Source organism: Spermophilus citellus, assembly GCF_964194105.1.
Source record: "Spermophilus citellus genome assembly, chromosome: 9".
NCBI lineage: Eukaryota > Metazoa > Chordata > Mammalia > Rodentia > Sciuridae > Spermophilus > Spermophilus citellus.
Window position 1 is genome coordinate 122,517,050 of NC_138191.1, and position 16,474 is coordinate 122,533,523.

General features: G+C 60.0%; 1 protein-coding gene and 1 long non-coding RNA gene across 3 annotated transcripts in view; one reads left to right on the top strand and one right to left on the bottom strand.

Annotated features, from left to right (window-relative positions):
• Nucleotides 1–831: 831 nt before the first annotated feature.
• The window catches only part of LOC308656321, a 90,137-nt gene continuing 74,494 nt past the window's right edge, over nucleotides 832–16,474 (bottom strand). The window contains exon 5 of the long non-coding RNA XR_014023695.1: nucleotides 832–1,054. This is a non-coding gene — a long non-coding RNA (uncharacterized lncRNA). The remainder of the gene's footprint in view (nucleotides 1,055–16,474) is intronic.
• MYOM3 (myomesin 3) overlaps nucleotides 3,194–16,474 on the top strand; it is a 44,141-nt gene continuing 30,860 nt past the window's right edge. The window contains exons 1-9 of one of the 2 annotated variants that reach the window (XM_081307278.1): nucleotides 3,194–3,342; nucleotides 5,401–5,579; nucleotides 5,813–5,893; nucleotides 6,595–6,754; nucleotides 7,407–7,564; nucleotides 11,812–11,907; nucleotides 13,409–13,497; nucleotides 15,581–15,625; nucleotides 16,226–16,366. In XM_081307278.1, coding sequence (XP_081163404.1) covers nucleotides 5,419–5,579; nucleotides 5,813–5,893; nucleotides 6,595–6,754; nucleotides 7,407–7,564; nucleotides 11,812–11,907; nucleotides 13,409–13,497; nucleotides 15,581–15,625; nucleotides 16,226–16,366 — 931 coding nt within the window. In that variant the 5' untranslated portion in view covers nucleotides 3,194–3,342; nucleotides 5,401–5,418. Of the gene's footprint in view, nucleotides 3,367–5,400; nucleotides 5,580–5,812; nucleotides 5,894–6,594; nucleotides 6,755–7,406; nucleotides 7,565–11,811; nucleotides 11,908–13,408; nucleotides 13,498–15,580; nucleotides 15,626–16,225; nucleotides 16,367–16,474 lie in introns of both variants that reach the window. The other variant, XM_081307277.1, reaches the window with a different exon arrangement.

The following is a 16,474-nucleotide window of genomic DNA, read 5'->3' on the forward strand; positions in this document are numbered from 1 at the left end:
AGATTTTTGGACCACAATTGACTAGAGGTTACAGAAACCACAGAAAGTCAAACCACAGATAAGGGGAAATCACTGTAACCCCGTCACCTAGCAGTTTGCAATCTTGATCACATCCTCCTGCCAACCTCCCTTCCATGGTATTGGTGATGTTTTGCCAAGGAGGAAAATGTGGCTCAGAGAGGTGATTCGCCCCTGCCAGTTTCCCAAACGTGCTTCATCATGAAAATCCCCTGGGGAGCTACTAAAACTGCAGGCCCCAACCCCAGCCCAGCCCTGCTCCTGGAGAATCTAGATTCTCAACGAACTCTTCCAGACAGGCAAACTGAGGGATCTGTACGCTCACACCAACAGTACCTCTATCAACTGCCTCCATTCACATCCCTAGAGACAGCCCGTCACCTCCTTGGATGGGGTGGGGAGCTGTGAGGCTGGGATGCCTACAAACCCCGCCCCCCACAAGCCCCAGCTCCAGGAACACACGAAGGCTGCCTGAGTTTCCACCAGAGAACAGCGATGAACTCCTCCAGGGCTCTATGTCCCTCCCACATCTGAGTGCCAGCCTGGGCAAGGAGCCTATGACCTGATGTCACACTGAGGCTTGTCCCCTATTGCTATCCCCACTCTACACTCCAGATAGTGGGACAGAAACAGAAAGTGAGGCAGGCAGGGCCAGGGAAGAGAGACAGCCCCTGCCTACCTGCTCACACTGATGCCGGGGGGCACAGCTCTGAGACCTCAGCCCTCTGCTCGGCCCCTTGGCTGTCTGAACCCACTTTCCTTTCCACTGGTATGACAGGAGAGGCCCGAGGAAGGCCAGCTCTGAGCTGTATAAAGGAGGAGAACCATAACTGGAATCAACTGGAGAGTGAGAGCCACAGGGATGTGCTCTTTATCTCCATGGGCGGGGATGTAGTGGGAAGCCTCGGGCAGACAGTTCTCCATGATGGCACCAGGTGGCGCCATCAGCCAAAGACAGTTTGGTTGCTCTCCGGAAAAATCTTGGAGGCTGAGTCGTGGGTAGGTGAAGCAGCATTTGAGTGACTGTAGGTTGGGTCTTAAGTTCAGGGAAAGGAAGGAAGGAAGGAGTGAGGGAACGAAGAAAGGAAAGAAGGGAGGGAGGGAGAGTAGGGGAAGAAGGAAAAAAGAGAACAAAGAAATATAAGCCAGGCACTATGCCAGTAATCTTACACATTTTTTTTACTGCATTTAAGTCTCACAACCATTTTGTAAGATAGGTAGCTCTGGTCTGAGTGTTGGTTCCCCCCAAATTCATATGTGGAAACCTAATCCCCAAATACAGTAACATTAAGAGGCAGGCCTTTGGGAGGTGATTGGCTCATGGGGGCTGCTTCCTTAACAGCAGGTTGATTGCCCCCATAAAAGAGGTTCAGGGAACACACTAGCTTCTGCTTCTTCCGTCCCATGAGGACACAGAAGGGGCACCACCTATGAAGCAGAGCCAGCCTTCTCTAGATGCCAAGTCTGCTGGCACCTTGATCTTGGCCTTCCCAGGCTCCAGAACCGTGAGAAACACACTTATGTAATTTACAAACTACTCATTCTAAGGCATTTTGTTATAGCAACCTGAATGGAGTTAAGACAGTATTTGTTCATTCATTCATTTCTACTTATTTTTAATTTTTTTGCTGTGCTGGGGATTGATTTCGGGGCCTAACACAAGCGAGGCAAGTGCTCTACCACTGAGCAACACCCCCATTCATTCATTCATTTTTAAAGGAACCCAAATCAAAGGCCCAGTTGAACACCAGGCACTATTATTGGGGCTGGAGATAAAGTAAAGAGGACAAGTAGGCAAGATCCCCACCATCTTGGAAGTTATCCCAACTTGCAGATAAAGGAACTGAGGCCCAGAAGGCCAAGGCCCCCTCCTGATTAGTGGATAGAGGCTTAAGTTTGGGATTCAAACCAAAGTTTGTGCAACTCCAAGTCACCTTGTCTCAGTTACATGACCAAGGGTTGGCCGTATTTACAGAGGTCCCAGTGACGAGTGGGTGCATCACCTGTGTGTGGTCAGCCAAGGGGTACTGAGGAGCCCCACATGTTGGGCAGACATCTGCTGGACACTTGTAATGGAGGCTCCATATTCAGTCAGACGGTAAGTCGGGCTTAATTGTCCCCCCGTGCAGATCATCAAACCAGGATGGCTATGTGACTTGCCCAGGGTCATCCAGCAAGGAAGAGGGGGACAGATTGGGAGCACAGTCAGACGTGGGGTGCCCCTGACGCTGGTGTCTACCCCGGTGGGTCCCAGCAGGACGCCTGGGAGGGGAGGGGGCTGAGGACCGGTGCTGATGGCCCTGTCCTGCAGGACGGAGCAGCCTTAGCTGTGCAGATTCCCACTCGGCCCTCAGAGCGGGTGTGAGCCTTGGGAACCCACACTGGCTGGGACAGGAGAAGACGAGAGGGACACACCGAGTGTTCCCACGGTGGCCAGAGGGAGGGACAGAAGCAGGGGAGTTTAGGAAGGGCTTTTCACCCTGGGAAGAGGGAGGCCAAGACTTGAGCCGAAGAGCTCTATGGTGCTTGCTCCTCTCTCCAGGGAGTAGCCCTGGGCTCTAGAAGAGGACAGCGTAGGTGTCCTCCTGGAGACCCCAGGAGGAGGCCAGTGGAGGTAGCTGTGTTCTTTGGACTGGAGCTGGTGTGGCCTTCCAGACCCACTCACCCTCCAGACAGGGCCCCGGCTCCCAACTCCTCTCCAGCTACCCCCCACACACACACACACACACACACACACGTGACCATGACAGTGGGCGGGCGGGGGCTGTGCCAGGGGTGGTGGGGGTGGTGGTGGGTGGAGGAGCCAAGTACCTCACCATTGCCAGGACCCCTGAGCACCGCAGATGCATGTTTAGGTCGCCTTCCCTCCTTCCCTCTACCGTCTTCGCAGCCTGGGTGCCTGGCAGCACCGGCTCACTTTTAGAAGGGGGATCCGATCAGATCAGAGAAGCTGAGCACATTCCCCAGGGCGCCCAGCCCACCAGAGGTTGAGTTCAGATCAGAAATCCCACAGCCGGGAAAACCAGCCACAGCCCCTTCCACATGACAGGCTGGAGCCTTGGCTCTTCCCACTGGAACAGGGGTAGAGCCAGGCAGCCAGGGAGGGGCGGCTCCACCTGTTGCTGCTGTCCCGCAGGACCGCCCTCCCCCTCCCCCCCAGCTCCCACCCATTGTCACCCGGCCCTGCTATATTTAAGATCAGGCAGGCTCCAGATCACATTCTTCTCCCAGTCCTTGCTGAGCCGAGGGGAAGAAGAGACCCAAAACCCTCTCACCCTCTCGAATTTTCTCCCCAGAGACTCCTAAGTGGACGCAGCTGCTTCTGTGAGTCACTTTCCAGGATCAGGGGTAAGGAGGGACAGCTCCGGAAAGTGAGACCCTCAGCTTTCCACTGGGGGGTGGGGTGTGTGTGTGTGTGTGTGTGTGTGTGTGTGTGTGTGAAAGCAGTTGGGAGATTCGAGCTCAGGCAGCACCCCAAGTGAACAGGGGGAAGAGGGGATCCCAGGGACCTTCCTGTGGCCGGGGTCATCTGAGCTGAGTCCTCTGCGATGTGAAGGCTCCACACAAAGACCCTTTGGGGATGCTCAGGGGACTGGAGTCTGCCGCGCCCCGCTGCGGACTGGCTGGCTGAGCCCTCTTGGCCAAGCCCATAGGCAGAGAAAGAGACCAAGCCCTGGACCCCGGGGTGGGGGTCTCAGAGCCGAGGGCACTGCATCCAGGGCCTGGGCTGACTGGCTGGAAGCTGGGGCCAGCTGGGCAAGGAGTGGCCGCAGCTCATCAGAAGCCGATGGCCACCGCACGCCCCAGCCAACAGTCCCACAGGGCAAGATGTGTCCGCCTCTGCCCACCCTGGGCCGCTCCTCTGCGTTCAGTTCTGGGGGCGGGGGGGGGGCACCAGCCACATCTCACTCTCCCTCTTGAGGAAGGGGAGGGGTCTCCGGGGGCATCTGCCAGGACCCTGCCCCATGGGGCCACACTGTATTCTGGGAAGAGGGCCCTCTGGCCCTGTGGGAAAAGGGCAGCAGAGGCCACCCACTTGTGCCGCTTAATCCCACGCATCAGTCAGAGCTTTAAAAAGCATCAATGGCTCATCTGCTAAAGTGGGGGTCTGATTGCTGGAGGCCCCGGAGGTCAGGGCTGAGCGCCAGGCCCGGCCCCACCACGGTGCTAATCAGAACAGAGCATCCCGGGGAAGGCAGCCAGGGTGGAGGCCAGGGAAGGTTAACCCCTGGCTGCTGGGGCCAGGGCCACAGTGTCCCAGGAGAACAACGGGCGTCCAGCTCCACGCACGGAGGTTTCCAGCAGCCTCCTCCTGGGTTGGGAGGAAGAGAGGTGGACGAGCAGGGCTGGCGATTTCTCGGGTGCAGAGAGATCCTCTTCCATTGGGAGGAGCCAGACACGAAGCCAAAGGGGTAACTGTCAGCTGTGTTCCGCTGAGAGCCCGGGCAGGAGCCCAGGGAACTTCAGGGACAGGTCTTGGTGGTGGCTGACTCTGCCACCCTCCAGCCCCGAGGGCCACGGCTGTAGACCCGCAGAGGGAACCCACATTTAGGAACTGGAGGGCGCTCGGGCCCACGGAGGCCGACCCTCAGCAACCTGAGCCCCCGACACCCCGCGGGCCCCTTTCACTGGACTCATGTTCCCTGTCATGGACCCAGAGAAAGGGTCCCCGGGTGCTTTGCTCACACCCAGGTCACAGGATGGTCTCCACACATGGTCACCTCCAGGGGCCTCTCTGGAGAGGTGGGGCCAGCGCAGGAGGAAGGCTGAGGGGCAGTCTCTTCTCGACCACTCCCTTCCCCAAGTCCAGGCAGGGCCCTCCCAGGGGAGGCCTGCCCACCAGGATCCCCACCTGGAGAGGGTGTGGGAGTGCTCCAGGGAGGCCACCAGGTGACCCGTGGTCATGGCTAAGCACCAGGCCTCCCCTGACCTTTGTGGCCACATGAGGCGTGGTAGACCCATTTTACAGATGAGGAAACCAAGTCACGGGGTCCAAGGCCACACGCTTGTGAAGTGGAGTAAGGGGTGAGGATCAGAGGGTCAGGCCTGCAGGCTGGCCCTAGAGTCCTGCAACAAACCGCTGTGTGGCCAGCATCTCAGCTTGGACTGGAGACCAGGAGGAGGAGAAGAGCTGTCCAGGGGAGGAAGCCGTGGGCAAGGGCAGGACAGTGGGCACCTGCCGGTTCTGTGTCCTAGGTGGCCTTGCACAGCAGGGCCAGTGACTCCCCAGTGACAGCCTGCCTCTGCCACCACAAACAGGTCCCTCTCCCTCACAAGCCTCGGGTCCCCTGTCACCCCGAGAGAGAGAGCCCCTGGCCCCTTGCCCTGGCAGAGATGCGGGCAGATGCCTGGTGGAATGACCGTGCACCTTGGCCTTGGCAGGTTGTCGCCCTCGCAGCCATGACTCTGCCCCACAGCCCGGAAGGCGCGGGGGGTGCCCAGCCCCCCCAGGCCGTGCAGGTGCACAGGCTGGAACACCGGCAGGAGGAGGAGCACAGGGAGGAGCGACAGCACAGCCTGCACATGGGCTCCTCCGTGAGCAGGAGGACCTTCCACAGCAGGTGGGCCAGCCACCTCCCGGGTCCCCAGGCAGAGATGGGAGGCGTGGCCAGCCCTCCAGGGGTCCCAGTCTGATGGGGAGGCACAGCCTGAAGAGGGAGGCCCAGGCCGGCCCCCAGAGGTCCCTGTCTGAGGAGGGGCCTGGGCCTGCCGGCTGGTGCCCTGGGGTGCAGCCCTGGTCTCAGGGACCCGCCAGCCAGTCCTCAGGAGTCACAGGGCCCCTCTCCTGGCGCAGTGAGGAAGAGCATCAGTTCAGCGCTGCCGACTACGCCCTGGCCGCTGCCCTGGCCCTGACGGCCTCCTCAGAGGTGTCCTGGTAAGTCGCACAACCTCCCTGGCCAAGGAGGGGCCATCCTGTCCAGTCCCCTGCCTCCCTGCAGGGCTCCCTCACGGAGCTTACAGAACCCGCCCAAAGTTCCATATCAAGAAAAGGGCTGGACAGGAGCCTCAGCCCAGAGCCATCTGGCCCCAAAGCCACCGCCCTGTAGAAGGGTCCCCACCCCGGGAGGGGCCGCCCCATCACCAACAGTGAGGGAGGGGCTGAGAGAGGAGGAGAAGGAGCCAGTAACAGCCGCAGGTCACACACAGGTTGTCCACAGGTGGGGAAGGTCTCTGAGAGTGACACGTCACAGGCAGCATGTGGCTTTGGGCAGGGGCCTAGGCTGGGAGGTGTCGGCCACCATCTTACCAGCCACCATCGTGCTGACCTGAAGCAAATCACTAACCTAAGGTCCTGTGAAGTGGGGCCACCAATGCCTGTCCACCCCGCCGTGGAGAACACAGGCCGACAAGGTCTGCGCAGGCGCCTCGCAGGCCCTAACATGGCCAAGCTTTTATTGAGCACCAGCTGCAAGCAGGGCCCTCCCAGGGCGTTTGGAGGCAGGACCAGAAGCAAAGAGGTGCTTTTCCTCAAGAAGTGTGAGGTGCCACCAGCATTGCCGGCCTTGGGGACAGAACTAGCCAGGACATCCGGGGCCCTGCAGGCCTCGCTGAGCCCTGCCGGCCTTCTCACGACAGGGAAGCCCAGCTGAGGCGCCAGACCTCGGCCGTGGAGCTGGAGGAGCGCGGGCAGAAGCGGGTGGGCTTCGGCAACAACTGGGAGCGGACGGAGCTGGCCTTCCTCCGGGCCCAGAGGCTGCTGCGCCAGAGACGCGACTGGAAGGCGCTGAGGCTGCGGGTGAGGGTGTGGGCTGGGAGCCCCGCTGCCCCTGTGACCACCGCAAGGCCCCGCCTGCACTCTGTCCCCAGTCGAGAGGCACGCGGGGGAAGAGGGGCCCTGGGCTGGAGCCCTGGTGCCTCCACCCTCTTGCTGTGCCACCTGGGGCAAGTGGCTTGCTGTTCCTGAGCCTCAGTTTCTCAACTGAAGCACAGATGGGGTTCTAAGGGCTCCTAGTGCTGAGGTGGGGACAGTGAGTCACCTTCCCAGCTGTGGAACCCAGAGAGCCCCAGGGAATGCCTCCCTGACAAACCAGGCACCTGAAGCCCCTCCCGGCCCCTCCCAGGGCACACCTCCAAGGGCTTTCTCACGTATGTCACATCTTCAGGGCTAAATCCCGTGGGGTGGAGCAAATAGGATCATCACCCCCATTTCTCAGGTAAGGAAACTGAGGCCCTGCCCATGGTCCACAGCTAGTACGGGGCAGAGTCAGGCCCTGACCCAGGCCAGCTGGTTCCAGAGCCCGCACCCTGCCCACTGGGCAGCACTGCCCCTTGACTGGAGGGCCCAGCCCCCAGGGTCTGACTCCAGAGTCTGGGCAGCAGATACGCGGGTAACGGCAAAGGTGGGGAGACGAGGTCACCAGGAGTCACACACGCCCGCCCCCCTCCAGACAGAGGAGAAGGTCCGGGAGGCCAAGGAGCTGAGGGAGCTGTGCGCCGGCCGGGGACCCTGGTTCTGGATCCCGCTCCGCTCCCACGCCGTCTGGGAGCACACCACGGTGCTGCTGACCTGTACCGTCCAGGCCTCGCCGCCACCCCAGGTCACCTGGTAAGCGGCCCAGCCCGAGAGTGCCCCACAGCCCAACGCCACCCCAGGGGCTCCCCCAAAGCCACACGCCACAGACCCCTGAGCTCTGCCACCCCCAATCGCAACAGCTGGGGAGCTGCAGACCTGGGTTATTCTTAGCCTCCCTCCAGCGGGGCTGGAAGACAGGCCATGAGGGCCAGCCTTGTAAAAACATGATGCCCGTGGCGCTGGGAGGCAGCTGCTCCGAGCTCCGGGTCTCAGGGGTGGGGGGATGATGGCAGGAGGCAGGACAGTGGCTGGGGGAGCGGGAGAGGCGGCGGGGAGGGACTCAGGCCTGGGTAGGAGCCCATGCTCAGGCGCGGCCTTCTCTCTCTGCTGAGTTGATCTCAGGCATGTGTCTTGACCTTTCTGGTCCAGCCTCGCTGTCTGAGCTGTAGAATGGGCTGAAGGCCGTTCCGCTTATCTGCAGCAGACATTCTCAACAACAGAGAAGACCTCAGATCTTAGAGAGGGCCGGGGAAGCGGGGGGCGCCGTTGGTTGGAGCGTGGCCATAGCAAAACCCCAGAGTTAGGCCCAGCTGGGTTAGATGGGCTGGGCACGGCCAGGCCCTGGAGGGAGACATGTCACCCCACGGTGGAGCCACCGTGGACCCAGTTCCCCTGCGCCTGAGGCCCTTTGCCAGGCACCTGGGAGCAAGGAAGGGGTTTGACAAATTCGTACTAAGAGTGTCACCATCTCAGGCCCCGACTCGGGCACTGGATGCAGGAAAGACCCAGAGTGTCACCCTCAGGGAGCGCTCAGCCCAGAGAGAACGGGGGTCACAGAGAAGTGCATTCGCGGGTCACATTCCAGATCACAGAGGAGGTGAAGGGCAGAAATGGCTGCCGCGGCAGGTGGACTCCTTCTTGGCATAGGAGGCCGATCTCGGGGGTGAACAGACTGTGGTCTAACAGGAGTGAGAAGACAAGCACACAGATAACCAGGCACACAAGACAAAAGCAGCATTTTGTACTTGGACTCACTTGACATTGACCCAGCGCTTTTCTCTCATTTGAGCCTCAGAGCTACTCAGTGAGGGAGACTGTTACCCCTTTCTCAGGGAAGGCTATCAAGGCCCAGAGAGGTGAGGTGACTTGCCTAAGGTCACACAGCCAGCGTGAGCCAGGATTCAAACTCAGGGCTCCTGCCTCCAAGCTGAAACTCCTCCCACTGGCCTAGAGAGCCCGACAGTAGTCATTACGCTGTAATTTCTCTTAAAGTGCACAGAATGCTCAGGAAGAGCACGCACTTAGGCCAGGAGCAACCAAGAGAGGCGTCTCGAGGGAGTCGGCCTCAGGGCTCCTCGCTGCCAACCAGCTCTTATTCAGAGAAGCACACTGGGCGCTGGGCCGGGAGCTGGGGTTCCACAGGGCCAGGAAGTCCCGACGTGTATACTGGTCCCCATAGTAGGACAGCTTCCAACACGGCGTGGGCTGACTAGAGGTCAGAGCCTCAGCTGTCGGGCCCCGCAGCCAAGACCTGAGGCCCCCGTCTCCACATTCTGCGGAAGCCTCTGGTGGGAAATAGTTTCCACTCCTGCCAACAAGGTTGCCACAACAGAGAGCCGGAAACAGAGAGGATGGAAACCAGGCCCGGCCCCCTCCTGCCCCAGCGGCTCAGGTGGCCCCCGCAGCTCCTCGCCCAGCACATGGCTTTCCACCTGCCCCTCGGCAGGGCCACCGAGGTCCTGGGATGGGCCCCTAGAGGTTCCATTCAGGCCCTGGGAGGAACCCAGCCCAAGGTCAGAAGATCCCGGCTGGTCAGGCAAATCCATTCATTCAGCAATTAATGAGCCCCTTCTGGATGCAGAGGCACCAAGGGGACCCAGACGCGCAGCCTCACTCTAGCGAGGCAAACACAAAGCACTTGGCTGAAGGGACTCGAAGTGGTGTCTCTGAGAAAGGACCCAGTTTGCCGTGGAGGAAGGGCAGGGATTTGTCCTCGTGGAGCCTGGGGGAGGATGACCACAGGGGGCTCCCAGCATCTCTGCCTGGAGCTCCATGGGAGGAGACGGGGGAACCCAGGTCAGGGCATCCAGGGGGTCCCAACACCCCGAGGATGCTAGGGGCACAGGAAAGGAGAGGAGAGGGAGGTAGTGTGGGCGGTGGGCTGGCGCACTCTGGGGACACCTGACTGCCCAGCCATGGACCCCTGGAGTGTGCAGAGCCGGGGGGCAGCACCACACAACGGGACAAGGTAAGGTGTCCACAGCGCGCCCATAGAGGACCCCAGGGACCCACGCTGTTTAAGACCAGCATGTTAAAAACCCCAGGCTCTGGGGCTCTGGGGCTCTGGGGCTCTGGCCAGGTTACCTGAGGCCAGTTAGAAGCAGCCTCTCAGACGAAGCAGTCTTCAAAGTAAAATCCAACATCAAAATATAGGCAAAGACAAGACTCAGATAAATGATAGAAACCTCACTCCTTCCCGAGGGCCTCTCTGAGCCAGGTTCTGGGCTCTCTCCTCACCTCAGTGGTCTCTGTTCATGTGGTTCTATTATGGGATGTCACTTTGCACTGTCCACACAGCCCAGCCTTCGCAGGCCTGGCTGCATGGGGAGTGGGACACGGAGGCCCAGGGGCAGGGCAGGCTGAGCATCTGTGTCCAGAGCGGCAGCGGCTACGTCTCACAACGGCAGAGCCCAGCCGGCCTGAGGTGTCTGGAATGTTCCTGACAGGTGTGGGGTGGGGTCTACCCCTGGCCCTAGGACCTGGGAGAGCCAGAGAGATTGGGTGCCCAGATTAGGCCCCTCCCCATAGGAGACTTAGTGGGGCCCCTTTCCTAAGAGGGCACTGCCCGGGGACTGTGTGGGTGTGGTGCTGTTTGGTTACCATGGAGACAAACATTTTGGCCAGATCAAGGAAAGCAGCGCCTTGAGTCTGGGGCGCCCTCTGTTGGCAATGAGGAGCACCGTCCTCTTCAACCTTAATCACCAGCACCGGGTCAGAGAGAAGCCTTCACATGGTCGCCCCATGAGACTGTCCATACAATGGCCTCTGGGACACAGAGGCCCAGAGAGGGGCACTGAGTTTTCCAATGCCACACAGCATACTGTGTCAAGAACCCAAGCCCTCCTAACTTTTACCGACATTTACCCTCTTCCCTGCATTGACTCTTCAGGTCCCAGACCCCCAGGCCTCCCCACTGTCCCACCATATATCAGGGAGATGATACCCTAGAGTTCACAGAAAACAAAGGCAGTGTCCAGGGCAGGTGATCTTTTGACCACCTGGGGGAGCTTAAAAGATACGGATGCCCCTGTCCCACCTCCTGAAGTTCAATTTCATCGATTTGGGATGTATCCTGGGCGTGGGCTGTTTTATGTCTTAAAGAAAGTAGGAGGTGATCCTTCTCCTTCCCCATCCGCTCACACGCAGCCCTGGTCTCCAGGGTGCCAAGGAGCAGCGACCCAGCCCTCTTCCCGCCACAGGCAGGAAGGACCCAGGACATGAAAGGGGGCAGACTGTGTCATCAGAAGTGCCACATGCCATTCATCCTCACTTGCCGTCCACGACGGTCAGTCACGTGGCCGTGCCTCGCAGAACAGGGGCCAGGAATGGTGCTGCCTGCGGGGTGGCCCAGGGGTAAATCCCGCTCCTTCAGGGCAGAGTGGCTACAGGCGACCCATGAGCAATGCCAGAGGCAGATTCCGCGGAGGCCCGCTGTTGGGTGCTCAGAGGCAGGAGGCGTTTGGTTTGGTTTTGGTGCCAGGATGGAACCCAGACCATGGGGAGGTGAGTGCTCCACCGTGGAGCCCCACGCAGCAGAGATTTTTAAATCCCCAAGAGATTCAAATGAGACCCAAAATTCAGAAGAGCTAACCGGCAAGGGAGACAGGGATGAGGACAGCGTCCCTGCAAGGCCCCTCCGAGAGGAGGGAAAAGCCAGACGGGGTCCCCAGGGTACCCCTGAGGTGCCCTGGGAGGAGGAGGAGAAGCTGCCCTCTCTGTGGGCTCTTCTTCTCTGCCACTAGAAGGGGGATGGACGTCTCCGGATGTACAGCGCGTGAGGCTGGGGAAGCTTGCCACACCATTCACTTCGTCCTCAAGGTGGCCCTGAGAGGCCACTGCTGTTACACCCCCATTGCACAGGCCATGACCACTGAGGCTCAGGGCAGTGACCGTGGCACCCTGGGCAACCCAGGTGTGCACGCAGCACACAGCTGAGGCTGGAACCCAGGTCTGAGAGGCTCAGAGCCTCCTGGCCTGCCGCAGCCACCGTGTCTCCCCAGGTACAAAGATGATGTGTGCATCGACCCCCGACTGTTCCCCGCCGGAAAGTACCGGATCACCAACAACTACGGGCTGCTGACCCTGGAGATCCGGAGGTGAGGCTGAGAAGCCAGGAGAGACCCTGACCCCCAGGGCCCAACACAACTGAAGCCAGAGCAGGACCCTGAGCCCTTCCTCCAGCTGTTCCCCCAAATTTGCATGTTGGGTGCTATTAAAATAACGATCCCCAAGATGGAGCCCCCCTGCCCCCACATGCAGCTTCAGTAGGTCTGAGTGGGGCCCAGGAATTAGCCACAAACACACACACACACACACACACACACTCACACACAAGCCGATATCTTGGAATGCAAGATGAGAAAATTGCACTCGGGTTTGCGGGCCGAGTGCTGAGCCTGGCTGGGAAAGCTCCTTCCCAGGACAGAAACCCCCGTACACACACACACACACACACACACACACCTGCACCCACACGTGCAAGGGAAGCAGTTGCACGGGAGAGAGAGGCCTTTCAGGAGATGCAAAGTCGTAAGCATGATTCTGGAGGAAGAGGCGGGGGCTTGGAGGAAGCACAGGGGACATGCAGGTGACTGTCCCAGATACGCACTGTTCACAGCCGCCTCGGGTCGCGTTCCTCCCGGGACCCAGCCCTGTACGAGGAGCTTTGCACCCATGATGCATAATGCCCACCACCAAAGCACTGCTGTCCCCACGTCCCAGGTAGGAAACAGGCTCAGGTGACCCGACCTTGCGCAGTAGTGCAGGGCGGGGCCTGGGGCGGGGCCAGTCCCCTGGGTCTGAGTTTCCCTCCAACCCACGGAGCCCTTCACTTCAGCCAGCTCAGCCTCAGAGACACAAAGACGGACAGGATGGACGCTGGTCCTTCCTTCCAGAAGCAGAGGGGGACCTGGGCATAAATACCTGAGCACACAAGGCTACCACAGGGAGGGGTCCGTGGCCTGGGCAGTCAGGGAATGCAGGCAGGGCCAGGGGCCTCGAGACTGGCATGAGACAGAGGGGTGCCACCCTGCATGGTGGGGAGTGAGGGGAAACCAAGAAGCCTCGCAGCTTGCTGAGGGGCCAGATGTGCACATCCTACTGCCTGCTGTCTTCGTCACCAAAATGCCCAGGGATAGAGCCAGCCCACACTTCCTCCGGGAACATGACAGGGTTGGCCTAGCTGCTGGTAAGATCCAAGCTTGAGACTGAGAACACCTGGGCGTCTGGCCCAGCTCTGGCACAGATTGGCATAGGCCTTGGGCACATCTGTCGGGCTGCTGTTAAGAAGGGAGGAGGCCTGAGTAGCAGGCAGTGCCAGGAGAGGGCTTATCACCTTGAAGCTTGGTAAAATTCCAGTGGCTGTGTGACTCTGGGCAAGTCAATTCACTCTCTGGTCCCCCAGAGTCACTAATAACAACGCAATGCAGCCATGCTATTTTCAAAGCCCCTTTCCCCTGAGGTGGTGGAGGCTGCTGTGTGTCCCCAGTTCCTCAAAGCATAGAGAAGTGCCAAGGCCAAGCCCAAAACACAGAGCCTTTGCCACCTGCATTTCCCACGGAGCCCAGCAGTCTCGGGGACTTTTCCTTCTCTCTCCAGAGTCACCACCGCGGACTCAGCCACCTACACTGTGATGGTGAAAAACGCCTTCGGCCAGGCTTCCTCCTTCGCCAAAGTCCTCGTCCGCAGTAAGTCCGCCATCCCCAGCGGCCCAGGCTGAGCACGGCAGACCTACGACAGGCAGATGACGGTGGGCCTCTGGCACGGGTGTCCCCTGGGATTGGGGACCAGGCCAGCCACAGAGGCTTGCCTCCTGCTGGCCTCTGGAGCAAGTGGGAGCCTCCTCCCTCAGACTGCCACGGCAGCGGGGCCAGCGTGGTGGCTGATGGTGGAAGGCACAAGGCAGGTCCCCTGCCCAGGATCAGCGTCCGGCCTTCCCTGAGCTGTGGCCCTGCACCAAGCACCCTGCACGGCGTCTCTCTTCACCCTGGGCTACCTGCAGGGTGGCACCTTTGTGTGGACTGGGAGATGAGTTGGAAAAAAGGGAACTTTCCTCCAGGTGGATGCTGTCCCCACACCAGGCCACGTGACATGGCAGGCAAATTTCAGCCCTCACCTGCCTTCGCAGTAGTCGCCTTTGTGCAGGGCACAACCTATACAACTGTTCAGGGCGACCTTCCCTGCCTGTCTCCAAAGAGCATGCTTGGACTCGGGTTCTGATCCGGCTGAGGGCCTGGTGGTCTGACCCTGCCAACCCTGCTGAGGGGTCCTCAGGGGCCAAGACCAAGCCTCCCCACTTCCATTTGATCCCACTGGCCCTCTTGGCTTCTGGTTTACATTCCCAGTTGAACTTGGACCCCTGCTGGAGGTCACTCCATGGGCAATGGAAATCACAGTTCAAAGCAGGGCACCGGGGAGTTCTCCAGACCCGAGTTCGCATCCCGGCTCTGCCACCGACGGGCTGTGTGAACCTGGGCAGGGCCCTCTCTGAGCTACAGGTGCTCACCTGTGCAAGGGGACCCTCTACCTGGCTCAGGTGCTCGTGTTGATTGGATGAGATGACGCAGATGGCGCTTGGCACACAGTAGGCCCTTGGGAAAGGATAACTCCCCTGTCCCTCTGGGCTACCAGGGCAGGGCACTGTCCAGGGGTCTACCTTTGGACCCTGCCCTCAGGGCCCCCGGGAGTGAGAAGCCTCTCCCCCTGACCCAGGGCAGCTATCCTGGGCAGTGGACAGGCTGGGGCCAGCCCCGCCCTCCCCACAGCCCCAGGCCTTGTTAAACTGTCCTTCACAGCCTCCCGCCCTCTGCCCTGTTCCTCAAATAGCTCTCGGAAGGCAGCTGTCCCGGCTGCCAGGCCAGGTTCTGAGTGGAAACTTGAGCTGCCCCGTAGGCCTTGGCCAGAGCCAAGTCCAAGGTCAGACAGCAGGGCCCTGCCTCTCTGTCCACCACATCCCTGTCCTTCCCTCCATCAGGGCCAACTGCAGGGTCCATGAGGCCAGACTCTTCGCCAGCCCCTGCTCAGGACTCCCCTCAACCCCCCCCCCACCCATCTGCATGGTGACTTCAGGGTCTGAGTGGAAGGCCCCAGGCTGGGAGGCAGGGCCTGGTCTTCCTCCTTGTCTCCCGCCTCGAGTCTCCCACTGGCCTCTGTACCACTGCGGCAGCCTCCTGCCCTGCTGGACCTCACTGAGGGAGGACCTTTCCAAGGACCAGGGGGGCATCCTGGCCTCAGGACCCTGGGGTTCGCTGGGTGACTCTGCCCCAGGTTCCTCATCTGTACAAGGACAACCGGCAGCAACAGACTGCCGGGTGAGGAGTAATCAAATTAGCATGTAGTGCTTGGTAAGCATGGTGTGTGCCATGGCGGCTCCTGCCCATCCCCGGGGGTCACGTGGATCGCACCCTTAAGCCTCTGATGGGCTGTCAGTGCTGGTCCCACCAGAAAGCCCAGCGTCCCTGAGCAGGCTCCACCTCTATGAAGACACTGTGTATCCTGGAGCCCGTTGGGACAGAAGAGGGAAACCAGCATTTACTGAGCACCTACTGTGTGTCAGGCTCTGGCTGAAGGCTTGACTCTCGTGATCTCATTCATTCCTAACCCAGCCCCCATCACCAGGTAGGATTCCTGACCTGGTTCCACTGACAGAGAAAGGCCACAGGGGCCACTGACGGCCCAGGACCTGAACCCACATCAGGGCCATGCCCCCCACAAATCTGGTAGGAATGTGGGGTCTGAACGCTGTCCAACTCCGTCTGTGTTGATTTTCAGCTTACCTGGGGAAGGATGCTGGCTTCGATTCAGAGATCTTTAAAAGTAAGTGAGCTGGGGGCTACTTGGGAGGCCAAGGCAGGAGATGGCATGTTCCAGGCCAGCGTCAGCAACTTAGCGAGACCCTCTCTCAAAATTAAAAATAAAAAGGGCTGGGGAAGTGGCTCAGTCGGGGAGTGCCCCTGGGTGTAAACCCCAGTACTGAAAGAAAAAAATTTTTAAGTAAGTGGGTGGGGTGGGGGTGGGCCTTCACTGGGAGAGGGTGTCCGGGACTCCTTAGCTAGGTTTTGGTCTCCCTGTAGTCCTTGTCAGAGCAGAACCATCCACTGCCCACAAAGCGCTGTCCACTAGGAACGACACTCATGACCACCCCCACAGCTGCCCCCAGAGACTGATCTGCCCTTTTACCAAAACTGGGTCACAAAGGCAAAAAACGAACAAGACGGGCCTCAGCCCTTGGGTGTTGCTCTTGGGGCTTATCTGCCCCCTACTCCCCCCGCCCCTCTTGCCTTGTCAGTACTGGGCTGGGAGTTCTGAGTCCCGACCCACAGGCACAGGGACGCCCAGGGCCTCCCTCCCACCCAGGCCCCAGGTCAGGGTGGCATCTCAGACAACTTCTGCCCTAAATTTCTGTCCCTGTCCCAGGATCGCTGTTTGGGCCCCACGTGGAATTCACGTCGGTGCTGAGGCCCGTCTTCGCCCGTGAGAAGGAGCCTTTCTCCCTGTCCTGCTTGTTTTCGGAGGACATGTTAGACGCGGAGCAGAACATCCAGTGGTTCCGAGATGGTGAGGCCCCCCGGCCTTCAGAGGCACCCCCCAGAGAGGCCAGAAGCCAGAAAAGGTCCAGAGGCTGAGACCCTCCCCCATGAGACTCAGACGTGCCCCTCCCCCACC